The sequence below is a fragment of the Natator depressus genome, chromosome 5 (assembly GCF_965152275.1).
Source record: "Natator depressus isolate rNatDep1 chromosome 5, rNatDep2.hap1, whole genome shotgun sequence".
Taxonomy (NCBI): Eukaryota; Metazoa; Chordata; order Testudines; family Cheloniidae; genus Natator; species Natator depressus.
In genome coordinates this window covers 58,690,550-58,707,197 of record NC_134238.1, presented here as the reverse complement: position 1 = coordinate 58,707,197, position 16,648 = coordinate 58,690,550, and the positions used below count along the sequence as shown (strand labels likewise).

Genomic DNA, 16,648 nt, shown 5'->3' with positions numbered 1-16,648 from the left:
GATCTGGAAGTTTAAAAATCCTTCTGGGTTTTGGCTTTAAGTCAGAACTCTCTCTTTCTGGCTATTTGCCTAGGATTGTTTCACGAAATATTTTAATCGAAAAATAACCAGGACAAAAAATGACAAAAAGTAAACACTGGTGTATCGCTCCTGCTTTTTTAAAAACAATTAGTATGTTTTATCCCGCAGCAAAAAATATCAGCCCTTGTTTGATCTTAAGTAACAGCAGTAAGACTATATACATATGTGTAAACCACAGCAACGCTTCTTGCTCCATGTCACTAAGGAAAAGTAGCCGAACGCTTTAAAGGCGCTAGCCACAAGTGGTGCAGATGCCAAGCATGCACACACACACCGCACGTTCATTATGTGGCATGGAAAGAAGTTTGTACAGCTCGGGGAAAAAACAGGTCCCTTGTTTTTTACACGCTGCATCCCAATGAACCAAATGGAAGGTACAGAGCCCACGTATAAATCTGTTTCTGCGAGAGATCTGAAGACAAAAGGAGAGGAGGCCTAGTGGTGAGCTGGATATCTCTGTTAGTTGTCAGTGCAGGTCCATGGGCAGGCAGGGAATGCTAATAAGCTTTTGCAGAGCGGGCTGCAAACTCTCTCTCTCTCTCTCTCTCTCTCTCTCTCTCTTTCTCTCTCTCACACACACACACACACACAGTCTCTCTCGCGCTTTCTCTCATCCACCCACACAGTGTTATCTGAAATACACTCTCATAGAATATCCCTGTCTGCTTCTCACACACAGACACGCACCCCCCTCTCTCAGACTCATACAGCCTCAGCTCCTACACACACTGAATCTCTGTGTCTCTGTCTTACACACACGCAGTCTCTTTCTCTCTCTCACACACACACTGTCTCCCTCTTCTCACGAAGCACAGGGATCGATAGCTGACCCCATGGTTTGGCCAATGCTTTATTTATCTGGCCGAGCAATGATATTATCAGCCTTAAACGTTATATACAGCAAATGTCTTCCTAAATCAACAACAATAGGATAGCTTACAGCAACCGGTCTGGCCTCCCTTAAAGAAGACCCCTCCCTTCCTTTTTTACAACTGGGGATATTTTATACCCTGTAGGTTTGGATTTGATCCATTGCTTTAAGCTTGACGGAGGGCTCTGCAGACAAGGAGATGTATATATACTATTATACAGCCATCACTGAGATTACTAACAGCGATTCTCTTGTCACCCAGCCCGCAATGCTTTGAAACACTACTCACATTATCCTTATTTTTCAAAATTGGGGTGGAGAAGAAGATACTGTTTCCAGTTCTCCTCTTTGTTAATTGTTTTATTTACTAGCAATTATGTGTATAAAGCGATTTGGTATATTTCATGTTGCGCCTTTGTTTTGCTAATGGAAACCACGTGAGGGTGGGGAAAAATACCATCCCCCCTTCCCCGGCTATGAAGTGCACTTCCTTCTCCAATTATGCAAGTATTTCTATTTTAGTGACCACTGTAGCCAGGTCAGAAGCAATAAACTGGGCGCAATCACCCACGGTCATAGATTTTACACCGTGAAACCTTACAGCAGCTCCCAGCAATATAGCGTACTTGTAACTGACAGGGAAATAGAATAAGGTTTCCCCACCCTAGCCCTGCTTTAACTTGTTTTACAGGTGGTTGCACCTTGCACCAGAGGAACGATGAGAAAACACCCAGCAGGAAGTTCAGTGTTTTCAACCCAGTCGTCAAGCAGGCACCCAGAGAGAGTTAGGAGAAATAGCTGTAATATTGAAGGCACCTTGGCCAACTGTAGCCTTTGTGATCTCTGCAGTTTCCGCCTTATTCTCCAGCTGTTTTGCGCTGAATGCTCTCTGTGACCGGAGGGGGAGTCTGAAATATTTAGGGGAGTATTTAAGTCCAGGTCCTTCAATGAAAAAGGAGAAAACCCACCAAAGTTGGGAAATGGTTTCGCTGACAAGTAAGGATAATAAATGAGCGGCGCTTTCAGATAGATATCTCAGACGTGAAATTGCGCCCAGCTGGTTGTGTAAGCAAACAAATAGTTTCATGTTAGGGAATCTCGACTTGTGGCTTGATGAATAGGACACGACAGAGGTAAATGGCTCTTTAACTCATTTAGGAATAAAACTCTTTGGCTTCTTAAGTAAAAGACCTGGTGACGCCATGGATCCCGTACGAGCCCTTTAACAAGAGTTTGATTAGTTTCCACTCGTGTGCCCATATTCCCCCTACCCCCTTTAAAAACAAAAACAAAACCCCGTCTTCTATCCGGAGTAATCATCACGTCGTAGATGTTGGGAAACCCGGTAGGTTTTCAAGGTGACAGAGCAACGTGCTGGCGAAGAGGAAAATGTTTAAGAAAAGCAATCGTTGAACCACTAGAAAATACTAATTTTCGTTTGCTCTGACCCGTGTGATGTAAAAACACATCAAAGCCAATAGCAGCCATGCTAATTAGAAAAGGGTCACATCTGATTTTTTTAAATATTGTTGGGAGCTCATTCTGTTTCTAAACTAAGAATAAAACCGATGTAAAGAAACAGGAAGAACAGTGCGATTGAAGAAGAGATTTGCCACTGCTCCAAATAAAGCGCAGATCAAGTAAGCTTCAGGTTCAGGAGTGTAAAACACCACAAACTAGCCTCGTGAATAGTCAGAATGTCCCATGAAACCCGAGGAAGTACCTCGCCAGTATCTGTAATGACCGTGTACATATCAGGAGGGGACCTTGTTTCTGAATGTCTCTTCACTTGATTATTGGTGGTGTAAAAAATCTCTCTCTCTCTCTTCCAATAGGCTGTTCCACAAGGCGGATAATGTGCACTCGCACTAGTCTAGCAGTTCCTTGGGGAAACTTCCCTGAGCTTCCCCTTTTTGATGTATAAGTGAAGCTTGTGTCTACAACAGTTTAACTCTACTTCAAATAAGCTAAAGTTCTCAGTCGCTCAGTGAGCGTGTTTGTTGAAAAGGGAACGTCTGACTCGTATGTCACAGGTAATTTTTTTAAAGGAAGATACTTTGGGTTAAGCCCTATCCAGCTGCTAAAATGTTTGGAGCCAAACAGAGTTTCCTTCGCATTAACCAAAGTTGAATTTACTTTTCCTTTAGTACTTTTACCTTTTAATGTAACTTAAAATGACCTCAAGCCATAGGCATTCGTAAAGCGCTTTCTATAATAGCCACTATTTATTTCGTACTAAAAGAGCGTTTTACATATAGGAGACCCTGCCTCTGCAACTCATTATTAAATTCGCCCCATTAAGTGTGCAGTAAAATGTGCCACTTACAAGGCTTTTTAAATTCCACCTCATTCAGAGGGAACTTGAGGCCATCCTTGTCTATCCCGTGAATGTTTCAAATCGCTTTCTTCTCTTCAGGTTAAGGAGATTGACTCAGAACTGCCAAAACTCGACTCACAAGTTGTCTGAGCAACACAGGCAAATGTGCTCCCCAGAGTCGTGTGGCTATGTATTGAAATATACACAGAAAAAAGGATCAGATACAATTCCTCACTGCACGTATTTAAGACAACAAGACCAACACCGACCAAACCATCACACTTGCACTATTTATTAAAGCTCCCCGAAGCGTCAGACGTCATTCCGTGACAGTCTACCACGAAATCCTTGCATCAGCAGTGGTTCGACCTACCATTTGGAAAAATTTCCAAATATTTATTTGATTGGACATAAAAGGCTTAATTGGGGAGTGGGAGGAGACCAGCTAGTTAGTGCGACGCCAAAGGTATATAGCCCTTTGTGTATGTTGCTATCAGGGCTCTCTAAACCCCTGCATTAACATAAGTATATACGTTACACTATTGCTGGGTTTCTGAGTACTGCCGCTGACAAACTTTTAATGAGCACATCCTGTTACTGTAGCGGGAAAACCAAACACCTTCTTAGTGAAGAAGTATCCAGTGGCGTACTTTTTTGCAGCCAGTAGAGCAAACCCCACTGTATTTAACACAATCAGGGACACCATCAAAGCTATGAAGTTCTCTAAGAGGGGGATGCAACGGAGTCAAAGAATGAGTCTAAGTCTAAACAAGATAACACCGAGGAGAAATTTAACTCGAGCTGGCTTTAAAACGGTACATGGTACGGAAGAACAAGTCATCAGAAACTTATGAAGGGACCCTGGCCCTTCTCCACATCAACATTGTAGCATATACTGTGTGACTGTGACAAATGGTACAATATTTTCAGCAAATATATGAATGCCCAGGAACTTTGAAAGTGGCTAAGGAAAATGTTCAGGACCACAATAAATATTTTATAGTTAACACTTCAGAACACAATACCGTATATCAGCAAAAGTTTAATAAGGGAATAAACACTTCTTTCTAATCACATACATAGCAATAACTGCATCTCTTACACCTCATCTAACCTGCAAGTTTCGTGGCAATCGGTGGGCTAGTATTATTCATAAACATGAAAATTAATTGAAAAATACGTTTCTTACCTACGAAAAAGTTTATCTATTTTCATTAGTGGGATAACACTGTAATGAATATATTTACATCTCATTGGAGGTAAGCTAGATCTCTCTTTGCTTCGAGCCACTGTATCCCCCGGCACCCATCCCACCAAAAACAATGCTGAAGGATTACTTTCAGTATTTCCAAGTGCTGAGTGTCTGTGTTCAGTGTCTGCCTTTCCCTTTTCTCTTTTTCAGAGAGGCTGGTGTACCCTCTCTCTGGGGAAGTCAACCAGGGTGAGGAACAGAGCTGTCGCCTATTAGCGCTCATGTGAGTTGGGAAGAGAGAGTATTTGCGTCTAATTTCCACCCTTGTGTGCCCAGGGTTACAATAATCATACACATAGCGGCTACTAGGGAGACAGCCTGAGTCTCCATATTGAAATTGACTTTACCCCCATAGAATGTCTGCCCGTAATGTTGATTATCCAGATGTAAGTGCTTACTGTATAGAACTGCTCTCGCTTCGGATCTGCTGCGCCTAGAATATTAAAAAACCCCAAGCGAGTTGGATTGAAGGATCTTGTTAATAATAAATAATAATAATAATAATTAATAATAAAGATCTGGACAGTAAATTAAAAGAAAACCATTGCCGATCACTCCTCAAATTGAAAATCCTGCCTCATCCGGGTTTGTTTGGAGGGCGCGGGAGGTGTGTGTGTGGGGATGTTATTGTTAAAAGATCCAGCTTTATTAATACGTTAAGAAAGAGCTCCCTTGGCAGTATGTGTTCTTACAGCTCCGTCTCAGATCCTATAAAACATTAATGCACTGAAAGCTGCTACAGAGATCAGCACCACCAGCTAGAAGCATTGTGAAGCCTACACCTTCGAAGGGGCTCCATTATGGAAAGGATTTTTTTTAAAAAACTTTAAAAAAACGGGGCTTTTGTAAACCTCTCAAATTTTCATTTTATAGATCTACAGCACAATAATCCATGTAGGGTGTGTGTGGGTGTGTGTGTGTATGATACACGCATACACACACACATATACACCACCCAACAAGCAAACCTCTAGTTAGCTTTCTGTATTAATGGGGTGGGAATACCCTTTACATTTAGTGACTGGAGGAGAGAAAAAACAATAACACCGATCATTTCAGCACAATATAGCAAATGCCGCTCACAATCAGAACACACAGTGTTGGGTCTTTGAATTCTTGGGAAAAACCCCACTAAGCTTTTAACAAACGAATAACAGGCAAAATGACTACAGTATACCTTATATTGCACATCACTGCACAATGATGGTAGAATACAGTGACTTCAAACCTTGCCCAGGAATTCCAAAAGGAAACAGCACTGTGTAAACTTAGCAGAAGCTTCAACTGACAAGAAAGGTGTTTCAAAAAGCGTTGACCAGGGTATATGCACTTAGCTTTGTGATACAATCGCAGATAAATAGATTCATCTATGACATTGAACTGTTTGTGTTCCCATTTGTCTCTTAAATCCTAAACTTGCACACTCAAATCAGTTTTGGAACATTGTGTGTTTTATACAACTTTGTAGCTCCCTAGAAGTTTTTAAAAAAGTTCTCCCATTTAATCCCACTGGAAGTTAAAAGCTAGGGAGTATACGTTTGTAAACTCTGTTGGCATGGTCAAGCAACAAGACTAATGAATTTTTTTGCTAAATTCTTTTATTTTTGTTTAAATTCTCACTTCAATTTTAATTCTTGAAGAACAGCTTCGACAACATATATCGCACTCATTATAAGAAGCAAAGGGTTATATCAAAAATTATTAGTATAGAATCACAGGAAACCTGGTTTGGAACCAGAAAAAAATACAAAACAGATATAGATACATAGACACAGGACAATTGTTTTTTTTTATAATTATTTGGAAAATGTTATTTTCCCCTAATTCTTGTTTCTTTTTTCTTTATGCGCATACGATGTTTTAAATTTTACCAAAAAATGAAAATAAAGACTAATATTTTACAAAATGAATAACAATGTTCGTGGTAAGTGTTTGCGTGTGTGTGTTTTCTACACAAGATTCAGTTCAGCGTCAATATTTTTTTGTTTGTTTCTTTGTTTCTGTACAGAATATATCCACATCAGTCCACAATAAATCCTGGAAGATCCATTATTCTCCTTCTGGTTTTATTAAAATTCCCTCGGTCCTTTTTCCAATATTTTCCACAGACACAAGGTCCTTTCTTTTCCTTTCAAACATGGTCACAGATCTGATCCTACACGAGTCTTTATTTTTTTGTTTATTGTCTGCTTTCCCCCCCTCTCTGCACCCCAACTTTACTCGGTTCGTATATTTCTGTTTGTGTTGGTCCTCAGTGTCTCTATGGGGGTGTTGGCTGTGCTCTAGGAACACTGGATAGACATGTAAGGCCAGTTGAAGCTGCTCCCAGACAGTAACATATCTCTGATGAGGGTTTCAATGGGGGTTTTACCTACCAAGCGGACGAAGAAGAGCTGCTCGATGACTGAGGACGAGACGGTGCGCAGGGAAGGCAGCCTCAGGAGCAGTTTGCCGAAGCGACTCGGCTGGTTGGGGTACTGGCTCCTCACGTATTCCTCCAGGGCGCATTGAGATTTCTCTTGCAGGCTCTCGATATGGGCAGCATCTGACAGGCCACAGGCATCTGCCCAGGCAGCCACACACCAGGAGGAGACAAGAGGGGAAAACAGTGAGTTACTCAGTAAGCAAACGAGCAAACAGCACACACACACACACAGGGACTAAATACACCGTCCCACCGCCCCTTCCAACCATCACACCCCCATCAGCACCCAGGCAGGGCCAGCCGAACAATCACACCGACAGCCGGAGAGAAGATCAGGCAAAACCTCCCTTTGTGTTTCCTCCTCCACCTTGGAAATAAATAATGTAAGAGGCTCTGTGTGTGTGTGTGTGTGTGTGTGTGTGTGTGTGTGTGTGTGTGTGCGCGCACGGGGGGTGGATCTGAAACCACACAGCCAAGCCACAGCAACCTGTCCTCTGTCAGGAGACTATCAGCCTCTGAGAGGGGAGAGAGAGGAGGAACGGGGCTATTATGCTCATGATTTTGTTTTAATCTACACACTGATGAATGTTGTACCATGAATACAACTCAACCACAGAACCAGGAGAGCCATTGTTTGGATTTATACTAAATGTGGCCTGCATCTATGCGGCATGCTAAATAAATACATACATTGATTAATTAATTCAAATACGCCGAGTTTCTGGACATGGCTGGAAATCCGAACAAGTCAAAATGCTTTCGCAGTATGGGATTTGGAGTCTCTTGCCCGGAATCTGCAGTGCAATGCCTAAGAGAAAAGCTGCACTGCTCTCTGTATCTAGGATCAAGTAATTGAAAATCGGTCACATCTTTGTAAACTGTATAATAATCTAAGAGGAATAAGGCTCAGTTACTCCAGCCTGTGCTAAGCAGACATCTGCAGCTATCAGACATAAAGCTGGAAGCGGCTGCATGAGCATTGCCTAAATGTAACCAGAACTATACCCTTCATATATGTGTATATTTCACACACATATATATATAGCCAGAAGTATATCCTTCATACCCAGCAGAACGATGCGATCTAGGCAACTGCATACTAATCTGAGAACATGAACTGGAAGCCTCGTATCTATCTATCTAAAATTCCAAAACAGCGAATTATTGTGTATCAGCTGATTAGTTGAGAGACTTGCTCAGGAAACTACCGTCAGTGAAATATAATGGATTTGCCCCTATAGTTCAAATATCCACATTGTTACGTTTATTAATAATAAATATTTTTAAAACATAAGGCTCACAGGCAAGCAGTCAGTTGCAGAGCGGTTTACTATAGATCAAAGCCAGACTTTGCTAATATATAGATCTGTATGTGAATTAATGCATGTTAATGGCCCCAAAAGGACATTACAAAATTGTGAATGTAAATTTATGACCCTGGAAAGACACAACAAATTATTCAAAGCAAAAATCTCTGGCAACTGGATTTTTGAAGTGTATGTCTTTCTATTTCAAGAACTGAATTTAAAAAGATTTCTGAACACCTTCATCTACCATACTATGGCCTCGAGCAAAAATACAAATAAAACAAGCTATGATTCAAGAACTTCTGAGGAAAAGAACCTTTGACCTGAGCTACGGACTAGGCATCCCTCAGATATACTATTATCCAAGCCAGACTGTTTTGCTAATCCATACTGTACCTTTAATGCAGTGTTATTTTGCAACATCTAAAGCACCAGGTTGCAATATCTATATCTATACCTGTATCAAAAGAATAGGCCTGTTCTTGTTTGAAATATATATCAAAAACATAGTCCTGTTCATATGCTGATTGCCACAAATCACACTCCATATTTACATATATCTTGGTATTTTACATGTATCATCTGCTCATTATGCAATAGGATCCTATTCAACTTCCAAACAATGCAATATGAAAGGGTCTTACTGATAGCCCAGCAGATTTTTTTAGGCCCCATATGTCATACCCTTAAGGTTAGTAAAATATTTATCAGCTATTTACGATAAGTGCACCTACACTGCAGAATCACTGGACAATCAAGATTGGGAAGTTACTTGACAGAAATACTTTAAAAAGGGGGAAGAATACGTCTTAGGTTCTGTATTAGACACAGAAACACTTACAATTTTCTAATGCAGATAATATCTACTCTCGCTTAATTATTTGAAATGCCCCTGGCATATGTGTTTATTTGAATTTTGTTTAGCACCCTTAAAGTTTTTTTTCCGAACCGCTTACAACAAAGATTAAAAAAATTAAACACTATATGGTATAAAACCGATTAGAATATTGAGTCCGGAAAAATGGAATATGTGTAAGAAGTAATGCAATACATATTTACCATCTGTGAATTATAGCTCAGTTAAGAAATGGAGGGCTAATGTGGAAATTCTGTGTGTCTCACTTTTTATATGGCAATGTGTCAATAAGGGAGAGCTCAATATTTCTTCCTGCAGTCTATGGAAAAGAAATTATGTAAATAAATAACCATCACTGTTCAGTACACTCCAGCCTTATCCTTTGTAGTACAGGGAATGTATTTCATGTGATGCATTCAGAAGAGTTTAGTGTTCAGAAAATATAGATGTAATCAGCTGGCATATAACTAGAAATCAATCTAGTTATTAAAAATAGATTTATTGAATTTATGTTATTTTGTCTGGTCCCTTCGTGGGAACTTTTATTTATTAGAAGAAAAATATAGGTGTATAAATTAATAAAGTTTTTTTTTAAAGAGAAGTACGTTTGGGTCACGACCTAGTTCTTGGACGGTGTCCAGAATTTTAAAGATTAAATATACTATTTGGACGCCAAATGTAAAAAACACACCAGGATAACCTCATGCCAGCTTTAAATACTCAGTGCTTAGTAAACAGCTTTGGACAATATGTCTAAAAATGTCTTGTCCGTCAGTCAAAGTTTGCTTAAAAGTTGGATGACTTCGAGAAAGGTTTCCCATGAATTCCCCTCTGGCTAGCAATCAAACCAAGTTTAGTCAAAAGTGGAAATGTGTGTTTGGGGGTAAGGGAAAGGGGTAAATTACTACTGACAGCTGTATTTTCACCTTCTAATATGCCCCATGCTATTCTGCTCCAAAATAATATTATTGTTCCCTTCCTAAACCCCATTCATCGCTTTAGCCAATTGCTGGAGCAAGCTCCTCCCTTGGTAAATATTTCATTATATACTCGAATACATGACTATTAATATATAAAGAAGGAGTTAATAAAAAAGCCACCAGTTACACAGCTAGCTCAGGTCCAGAATTTGGGGGAAAAGATGGGGAAAAAAACCCACTCTTCATTTGGGGCAAACGCCATTCAGGTGTCTTTGCTTTTAATAACTACTAAACACCACACCAGTTCTCCCTCTATTTTACAATAATTTCTTCAATATGTGTTTAAAAACAGAAAGGTTCTCAGCGATTGGTCTGTTTACTGATGTACATTCTGAAATGAATGAGTATGGAATGTAAGTCTGCAGACAGACTCGAGTTAAATCAGGCTGATAAATGCTGCCCAGTCTCTTTGTCACTTTTGAAAAACATGTTTCCATCAAGAAGACTTATTAAGATAAAATGCATTAAAATGTCGAGATGGCTAATCAGTAAATCTCCCATTTGTTTTAAGATCTGTACTTTATCCTTCGCAAAGAAAGATTCCCTCCAACACTACAAGACTGCATTTGCACTGAAAGTAAAAGGGGGCAGTCAAAGTACATGTCTCTGACCACCCTGCATACAGATTAGATACTCCTGTCTAAATAAATTATCTGATGTTCAAATCGATATTAATACTACATTTGCTACATTACAATATTGTGCAAATTTAAGAGTCATTTTAATACCATGTAAATACTATTTTTCATGCATGAAAGGCAACAAATAGTGATGGATTATAAACTGCTTACTGTTAAACAAGGCCTTTGAACGATTTGCCATCTTTGTTCAAGAATGCTTTTAATTTTGATTCGGCCTAGTTTCAACTTAGATTTATTAGAACTGTTTATTTATTGCTAGATGGGAGGAATGGTTCAAAAAAGGAAAAGACAGAGAGAAAAAGAAAATAACACTGAGTGGCTTTTTATCTTGCTTTGTTTATATTTCCTATATTTTCCGCACATTGTTCCTCTTTGATGTTTATGTATTTCCCTCTCGAAGGTTACAACAATAAAAGATGTATTATAGTCTTAGAGGCTTCAACCAGAACACTTCAAAGCGAAGTTAATACACTTTCCTGCAAGTTAATTTCAACCATCTATCATGAGAAAAATTGTTCACATGCATGCATGCATGTTACCACCTCCTACACTTAATTTGGTATTTTTTTTCAGGCAATCTGTTAAAATTCCAATATTTGTGTGGTTTGCATAGCAAAAAGATTTCTCTATGGGCTGGTAAGCTGGTACATAACTCCCTTCCTCCTCCCCCGTGACTTGCTGTTTCTATTGTTGGGGTTAGGTTTTTGGGTTGTTGGGGTTTTTTGTTTTTGTTTTTTTGTTTTGCCTTTCTCTTTTAGATCGAATCCATTTTTTACGATCCTCAATAACCTTTGCAACTGCAAACAAGAATGGTTTCCGATACGGGGAAATCAGGCAGCAATAAATCAGTATGGTTTATGATTTATTTGTGCTTATGCCCTCCTTTTAACACTCTCAGGGAGGACCTCCTTGCCAGTTAAAGTGCCACAAGAAACCCAGATCCCTTCTCTCTCTCTCGCAGGCACACAGTCACTCTCACACCCGCAGATAGATGGTAATATTTCTCTGTTTTTCCCACCTCCCCACCCCGCGTTATCCAAGGAAACACAAGGAGCACAGACCCCGGCAGTGGGGATAATGGCATATAGTGTGTATAGAACTCCAGCCATCTACAGCTTTTCCCATAAACGTGGGAGCCACATTGATTTGCAAATCGAATGGGTTTTATTAACCTAACCCCAGCCCAGACTGGCGGGGGGGGGGGGAGCGGGGGGAGTAGCTGGGAGGTTTGACCCTATGATTTTGCTCTCGCTGTTGCCTAGTGATCTCTTTCGCCTTCTCCGACCTCTCCCTTCAGCTCCCCCAGCCCCAGCCCTTGGCCTCTCTCCCCCGAGCACACTCACCTGATGTGAAGAGGACGATGGCTTTGAGGCAGCTGTACTCCGCCGAGTCGACGTGCAGGGCCTTGAGCTTCTCCACCTGCTCCTGGAAGATGCGGATGTGGTCCATGAAGGCCACCACCCGGTCGGCGGACATGGGCGAGGCGTGCAGGCCGGCGGCGGCCAGCAGAGGGGCCACATGCAGGGGCATGGAGCACTGCGCCGCGTTGAGCACGAAGAGCTCGCTCCAAGTGAGCCGCAGCAGGGCCACCTGGTCGGTGATCTGCAGGTCGGGGAAGAAGGGGATGTTGCGGGCCCACTCGACGGCGCTGAAGAGCAGGCGGGCGGCCAGCTCGCAGATGTTCTCGATGCCCATGATGTTGTTGGGCTGCATGCACTGGCTGCCGTAGCGCGAGGTGGGGTAGGGCTCGGCCCGCAGCAGCAGCGAGATGTATCCCGACAGATAGCAGTGGCCGTTCAGGGGGTCCCCGTTGGTCAGCGCGTACTGGCCTGGGTTCGGCTGGGTTGGAGGCATTCTTCCTCGCTGAACCGCTGACAAAAAGAAAGAGAAAAGGAGAGGAAATGTGCATCCAGGAGGCTTGCAAACATCGCCTAACACGTTACAGCCGATCCGGAGACAATGCAGGGCTTATTCCCACTGACTGACACACACACACACACACACACACGTACAGAGAGCTATAGACAGCATATACACATGGAGCAGTGTATACATAACAGGCTGCATCTCCTTACCCTCAGCCCCTGTACAGGCATCCCGGCCCATCACCGGCACAGCCACAAAAATAAAGTAGAATACAAATTAAAAATAAAAAAATCCCAGCCAAAACAACGAGACAATCCAGCCTCCCCCCCACCTGCAGCAAAAGGAAAGCAACCAGCAAAACACAAATAAAAGAAATCCTCCGGATTGTAGCGTGCTGCCTGGGGTAAAAATCCCAGCAATCTGGTAAAAATATATGTACCATAGCTCTTTCTTATTTCCCAGTCCATTGTCCGAGGAGCATGTAGATTTACAAGCAAATTGTTTTTTAAAAAAAGAAATGTGTCCATATTCTTCAAAAATACCATCCAATTATCCTTAAAACTGGATCAGGTCACAGCCCCCCAGCTAACCACGTCTAACTTTTTATTACACGGAGCAAGCATCCGATACGTGCCCAGCAAAGTTCTCACTGAGAGAAGGAAGAGAAAGATTAAATATTCGAAGGGGGGGGGGAAGGGTCTGAACTTACAGTAACCAAACATTAGTGAAAAAATGCGATGGTTTAATTAATATCTTTGCTGCGCTGTTGCAACTGCAAAAGCCTGTAGACAGCTTTGCACACTGAATGCACAAGCTTGCAACTGCAAAAACACTGGATTCATTAACCATCTCAATACAAAACGTAAGCATGCTTTGAGTTCCTAAAGCTGACCAAAGTTTTTTTTTAGTGTGTGTATGTTTTACTTCATCAGTGTCAGTGTTCTAAACTGCATGCAATGTAAACAAAGGCAATTCAAGGAGAGATACGGCTACTGTGGTTTATTACGAACACGCACCTATATATAATTTATCTTTTCCAGTTTAGAGCGTGCAATATTTTCGTAACTTTATCCTTTATTATAGAATTGATGAAAACCTAAATTCCAGTTGAGCCCTCAAAATCTAAGTGGCTGGACTCCTTTTCCCCCCTCTCCACCTAATTATAGTTTTAAACTTGGCAGTTATTTTTCAATTAAATGAAAACACAATTCTAAGTTTGCTTTTTTCCCCAGACGCCTGCAAACAGCTCCCTGAAGCTACAAATGAAGTCGTCATATGTGCGAGCTCTTTCATATCTGAAGGAACTCACTTTCTTTTCTAGTGGCATATAAAATATAATTTTAAAGCTAATTAAAGTAGCAATCCCCACTCCACAAAATTGACTGTTTCGCTTCTTTGCCTATAAGACATCTTTAACGATAGTCACAAGATGAACTTTAACTGTAAACTGCTAAATATATTTAGAAAATATAGTGCAGCAAGTCTTGCTACAGGAAAATGAGACATATTGCAAGCAAACACCAAGAACTACTCTGAAAAAAATAGCATTTGAAATGGTGAGGAGCTCATGCCAGAAACAGACTATGTATAATGCTAAAATCAGAAGGATCAGTAAATATGCTGTAAATTGTAATTTGTATGCAGTATTTAAACAGAGGGTGGAGTTTGATGGAGAAATAAAATGAGCAGCATGCTAAAAAATGACAGGACTATAAAAACACGGTTCAGTCACAAACTTTCCTTTGAGAGCATGGAGTGAAAAGAAGGCCAGATCTTGCAAGAGGCAGACTCTACCATACTGGCAAGCACAAGGAAGCTGAGATACAGTAGCATATTTCTCCCCCTTCCTTTCTCTCCCCCTCTTTCCCCCACTTACATGTCTTTCATCTTTCTTTCAGGAAAGATGATGGTGGAAATTGATCTACTGCGAAGTGTTGTGGGGTTTTTAAATGTTATATATGGAGGGAGGGGGAATAGAAGGAAACCCATCTTGTAAAGAATGATGTCCCCCCAGCCTCATGCCAACAATAGACAAAACCACATACACACAGAGAGATTATACTAGTGATACCGGAGAAATAATAAATATTTAGTGACTGATCATCATAATAAATTCCCATCCCAGTGAGCAGGGAAGGGAAGTGTGCGGTGGTGGCGGCGGAGGGGGGGAGTAAAGGAAGAGGAGGAGGGCATCAGCGCAAACCAAAAGCCTGGGTGCAAAGCTGTAGATGGATTGCAAACATACACCCCGAGCTACAGAGAGAGGGAGAGTAGAAAAGGGAAGAAATATTCACCTTCCCGCCTCATGCCCACTTTGAGGCACTTCTTGAGGCGGCAGTACTGGCACTGGTTGCGGTGGTGCTGGTCGATGGGACAGTTCCTGTTGGCACGACATGTGTAAGTTAAGTTCCTGCGGACGCTCCTCTTGAAGAAACTTTTGCAGCCCTCGCAGGTGAATTGGCCGTAGTGTTTGCCGCTGGATTTGTCCCCGCAAACCACGCACTCGATGTGCTGCTGGCTCTGGCCCGAGCCCTGCTGGCTCTGGCCCTTGTCCCCGGCCGTGCCCGGGGTGGAAGGGGGTCCCGGCTGGCTAGGGGTCTGCGGGGTGTGCGGGGCCGCCGAGGCCGCTTGCTGCTGCTGCTGCTGATCCCGGGCCGGCTGAGCGGCTGGGTTGGGGCCGCTCGGGTTGCCCCCGGCCACGTCTTCCTGCGGATCTCGCCAGCTGCTAACTACCATTGCCATATCTCGGGCCCAAAAAGTGCTGGGGAGCTGCGCTTCTGGCGGAGGGCTGCCGGGGAGAGGAGGGGGGCGGGGGGGAGTGGGTGGCTCGGATTTGGGGGAGAGAGGAGAGAGAAGGAATCTTGCCTGCCTCTGCTTCGGCGGCGGCGGCGGCGGCTGCCCTTGCGTGGCTGCTGCTTCTTGTAGCTGTTTCTGCCGTTTTCTTTCTCTTTATTTTTGCAACCCCCTCCTCTCTCTCTCTCTCTCTCTGGGGGGGAAGGGAGGGAAGAAGGATTTTTTTTTGTTGGTCCCCCCCTCTTTTTTTTTTTTTTTAAATATGTTTTTTCCCCCTCAAGTTGCAAAGCGAGACGCGGCCGGCCGGGCTGCGGGGAGAGGCATGCAGGAGAGTCGCACGGGGGAGGCGATCGGCGGACACACACACACACACCCCGCGCGCACCCGCCACACAGTCCGAGCGCTAGGCGTGCAAAGGATGGGCAGACATAGAGGAAGCTGGAGGAGGAGGAGGAGGAGGTCGGTGCTGCCGCAGCCGCCGCCGCCGCTGCTCGCTGCCGGGGCCCGGCGGGCGCTGGTGCCGCTGCTTGTCCCCAGTTGCCGCCGCCGGCGCTCTGGGCTCTTTTGGGGGCGCAGGCCTGGGCGAGGATGGTGGGGAGAGAGAGAGAGAGAAAGGCTGCCGATGATCAGGGGATAAAAGTGTCCGGGGGCCAGGTCCAGGGCAAAACGCAGTCAGCCATTCAGGAAACCAGTCTTGGGAAACGCGATCGAGGAGGGATTGAAGATTAGACAGTTTGATGTTGTTGTTGCTGTTGGTTGTTGTTTCTCTCTCTGTCTCTCTCTCTCTCTCTCTCTTTCCCAAAGAAATACAAAAGCAATTGGATGTGACTAATTCGCAGAGGAGACGAATTCACGGCGAAGTGTAAAAAAATAGAATATGAATAATAATGGCACACGCAGAAAACGAGAGATCCAAAGTAGGTCGAATAAATAAATCCTCTTCTTTCCCTCTTTCTTGTCCCTTCCTTCTTCTTCGGTTATAATACACGGTGCTGGTCACAAAAATCACTGGAGATCGCCTGGAAAATGTTCTCTCTTTTTTGCTCAGAAAAAGTATTTCAGCTAAAAACTCATCAGCCAGGACCAAAAGCCTCCCCAAAATTAAAAAAAAAAAAAAAAAAAGACAATAATGGAAAAAAATAATGACGGTATTAAGATATGAAAGCGTCCTCTCTCTCCCTCTCTCTCTCTCTGGGCTGCTGCTGCTGCTTCTTTTTTCCCTTTTTTCCCCCTTTTTTTTCCTTTTTTCTTTTTTTTTT

General features: G+C 42.7%; 1 protein-coding gene across 2 annotated transcripts; it reads right to left on the bottom strand.

The window, feature by feature from the left end:
- Positions 1 to 4,266: 4,266 nt before the first annotated feature.
- Positions 4,267 to 15,391, bottom strand: NR2F1 (nuclear receptor subfamily 2 group F member 1). 2 transcript variants are annotated; one of them, XM_074952847.1, is made up of 3 exons: positions 13,036 to 13,182; positions 12,074 to 12,601; positions 4,267 to 7,084 (listed from the first exon to the last, which is right to left on the bottom strand). In XM_074952847.1, exons 1-3 carry the CDS (start codon positions 13,139 to 13,141, stop codon positions 6,804 to 6,806), a joined length of 915 nt encoding a protein of 304 aa, XP_074808948.1. In that variant the 5' UTR covers positions 13,142 to 13,182; the 3' UTR covers positions 4,267 to 6,803. The 2 variants fall into 2 exon arrangements, with proteins under 2 accessions (XP_074808948.1, XP_074808947.1); XM_074952846.1 differs by lacking the exon at positions 13,036 to 13,182 and adding an exon at positions 14,891 to 15,391 and having other exon boundaries at positions 4,268 to 7,084.
- Between the last annotated feature and the right edge of the window lie 1,257 nt (positions 15,392 to 16,648).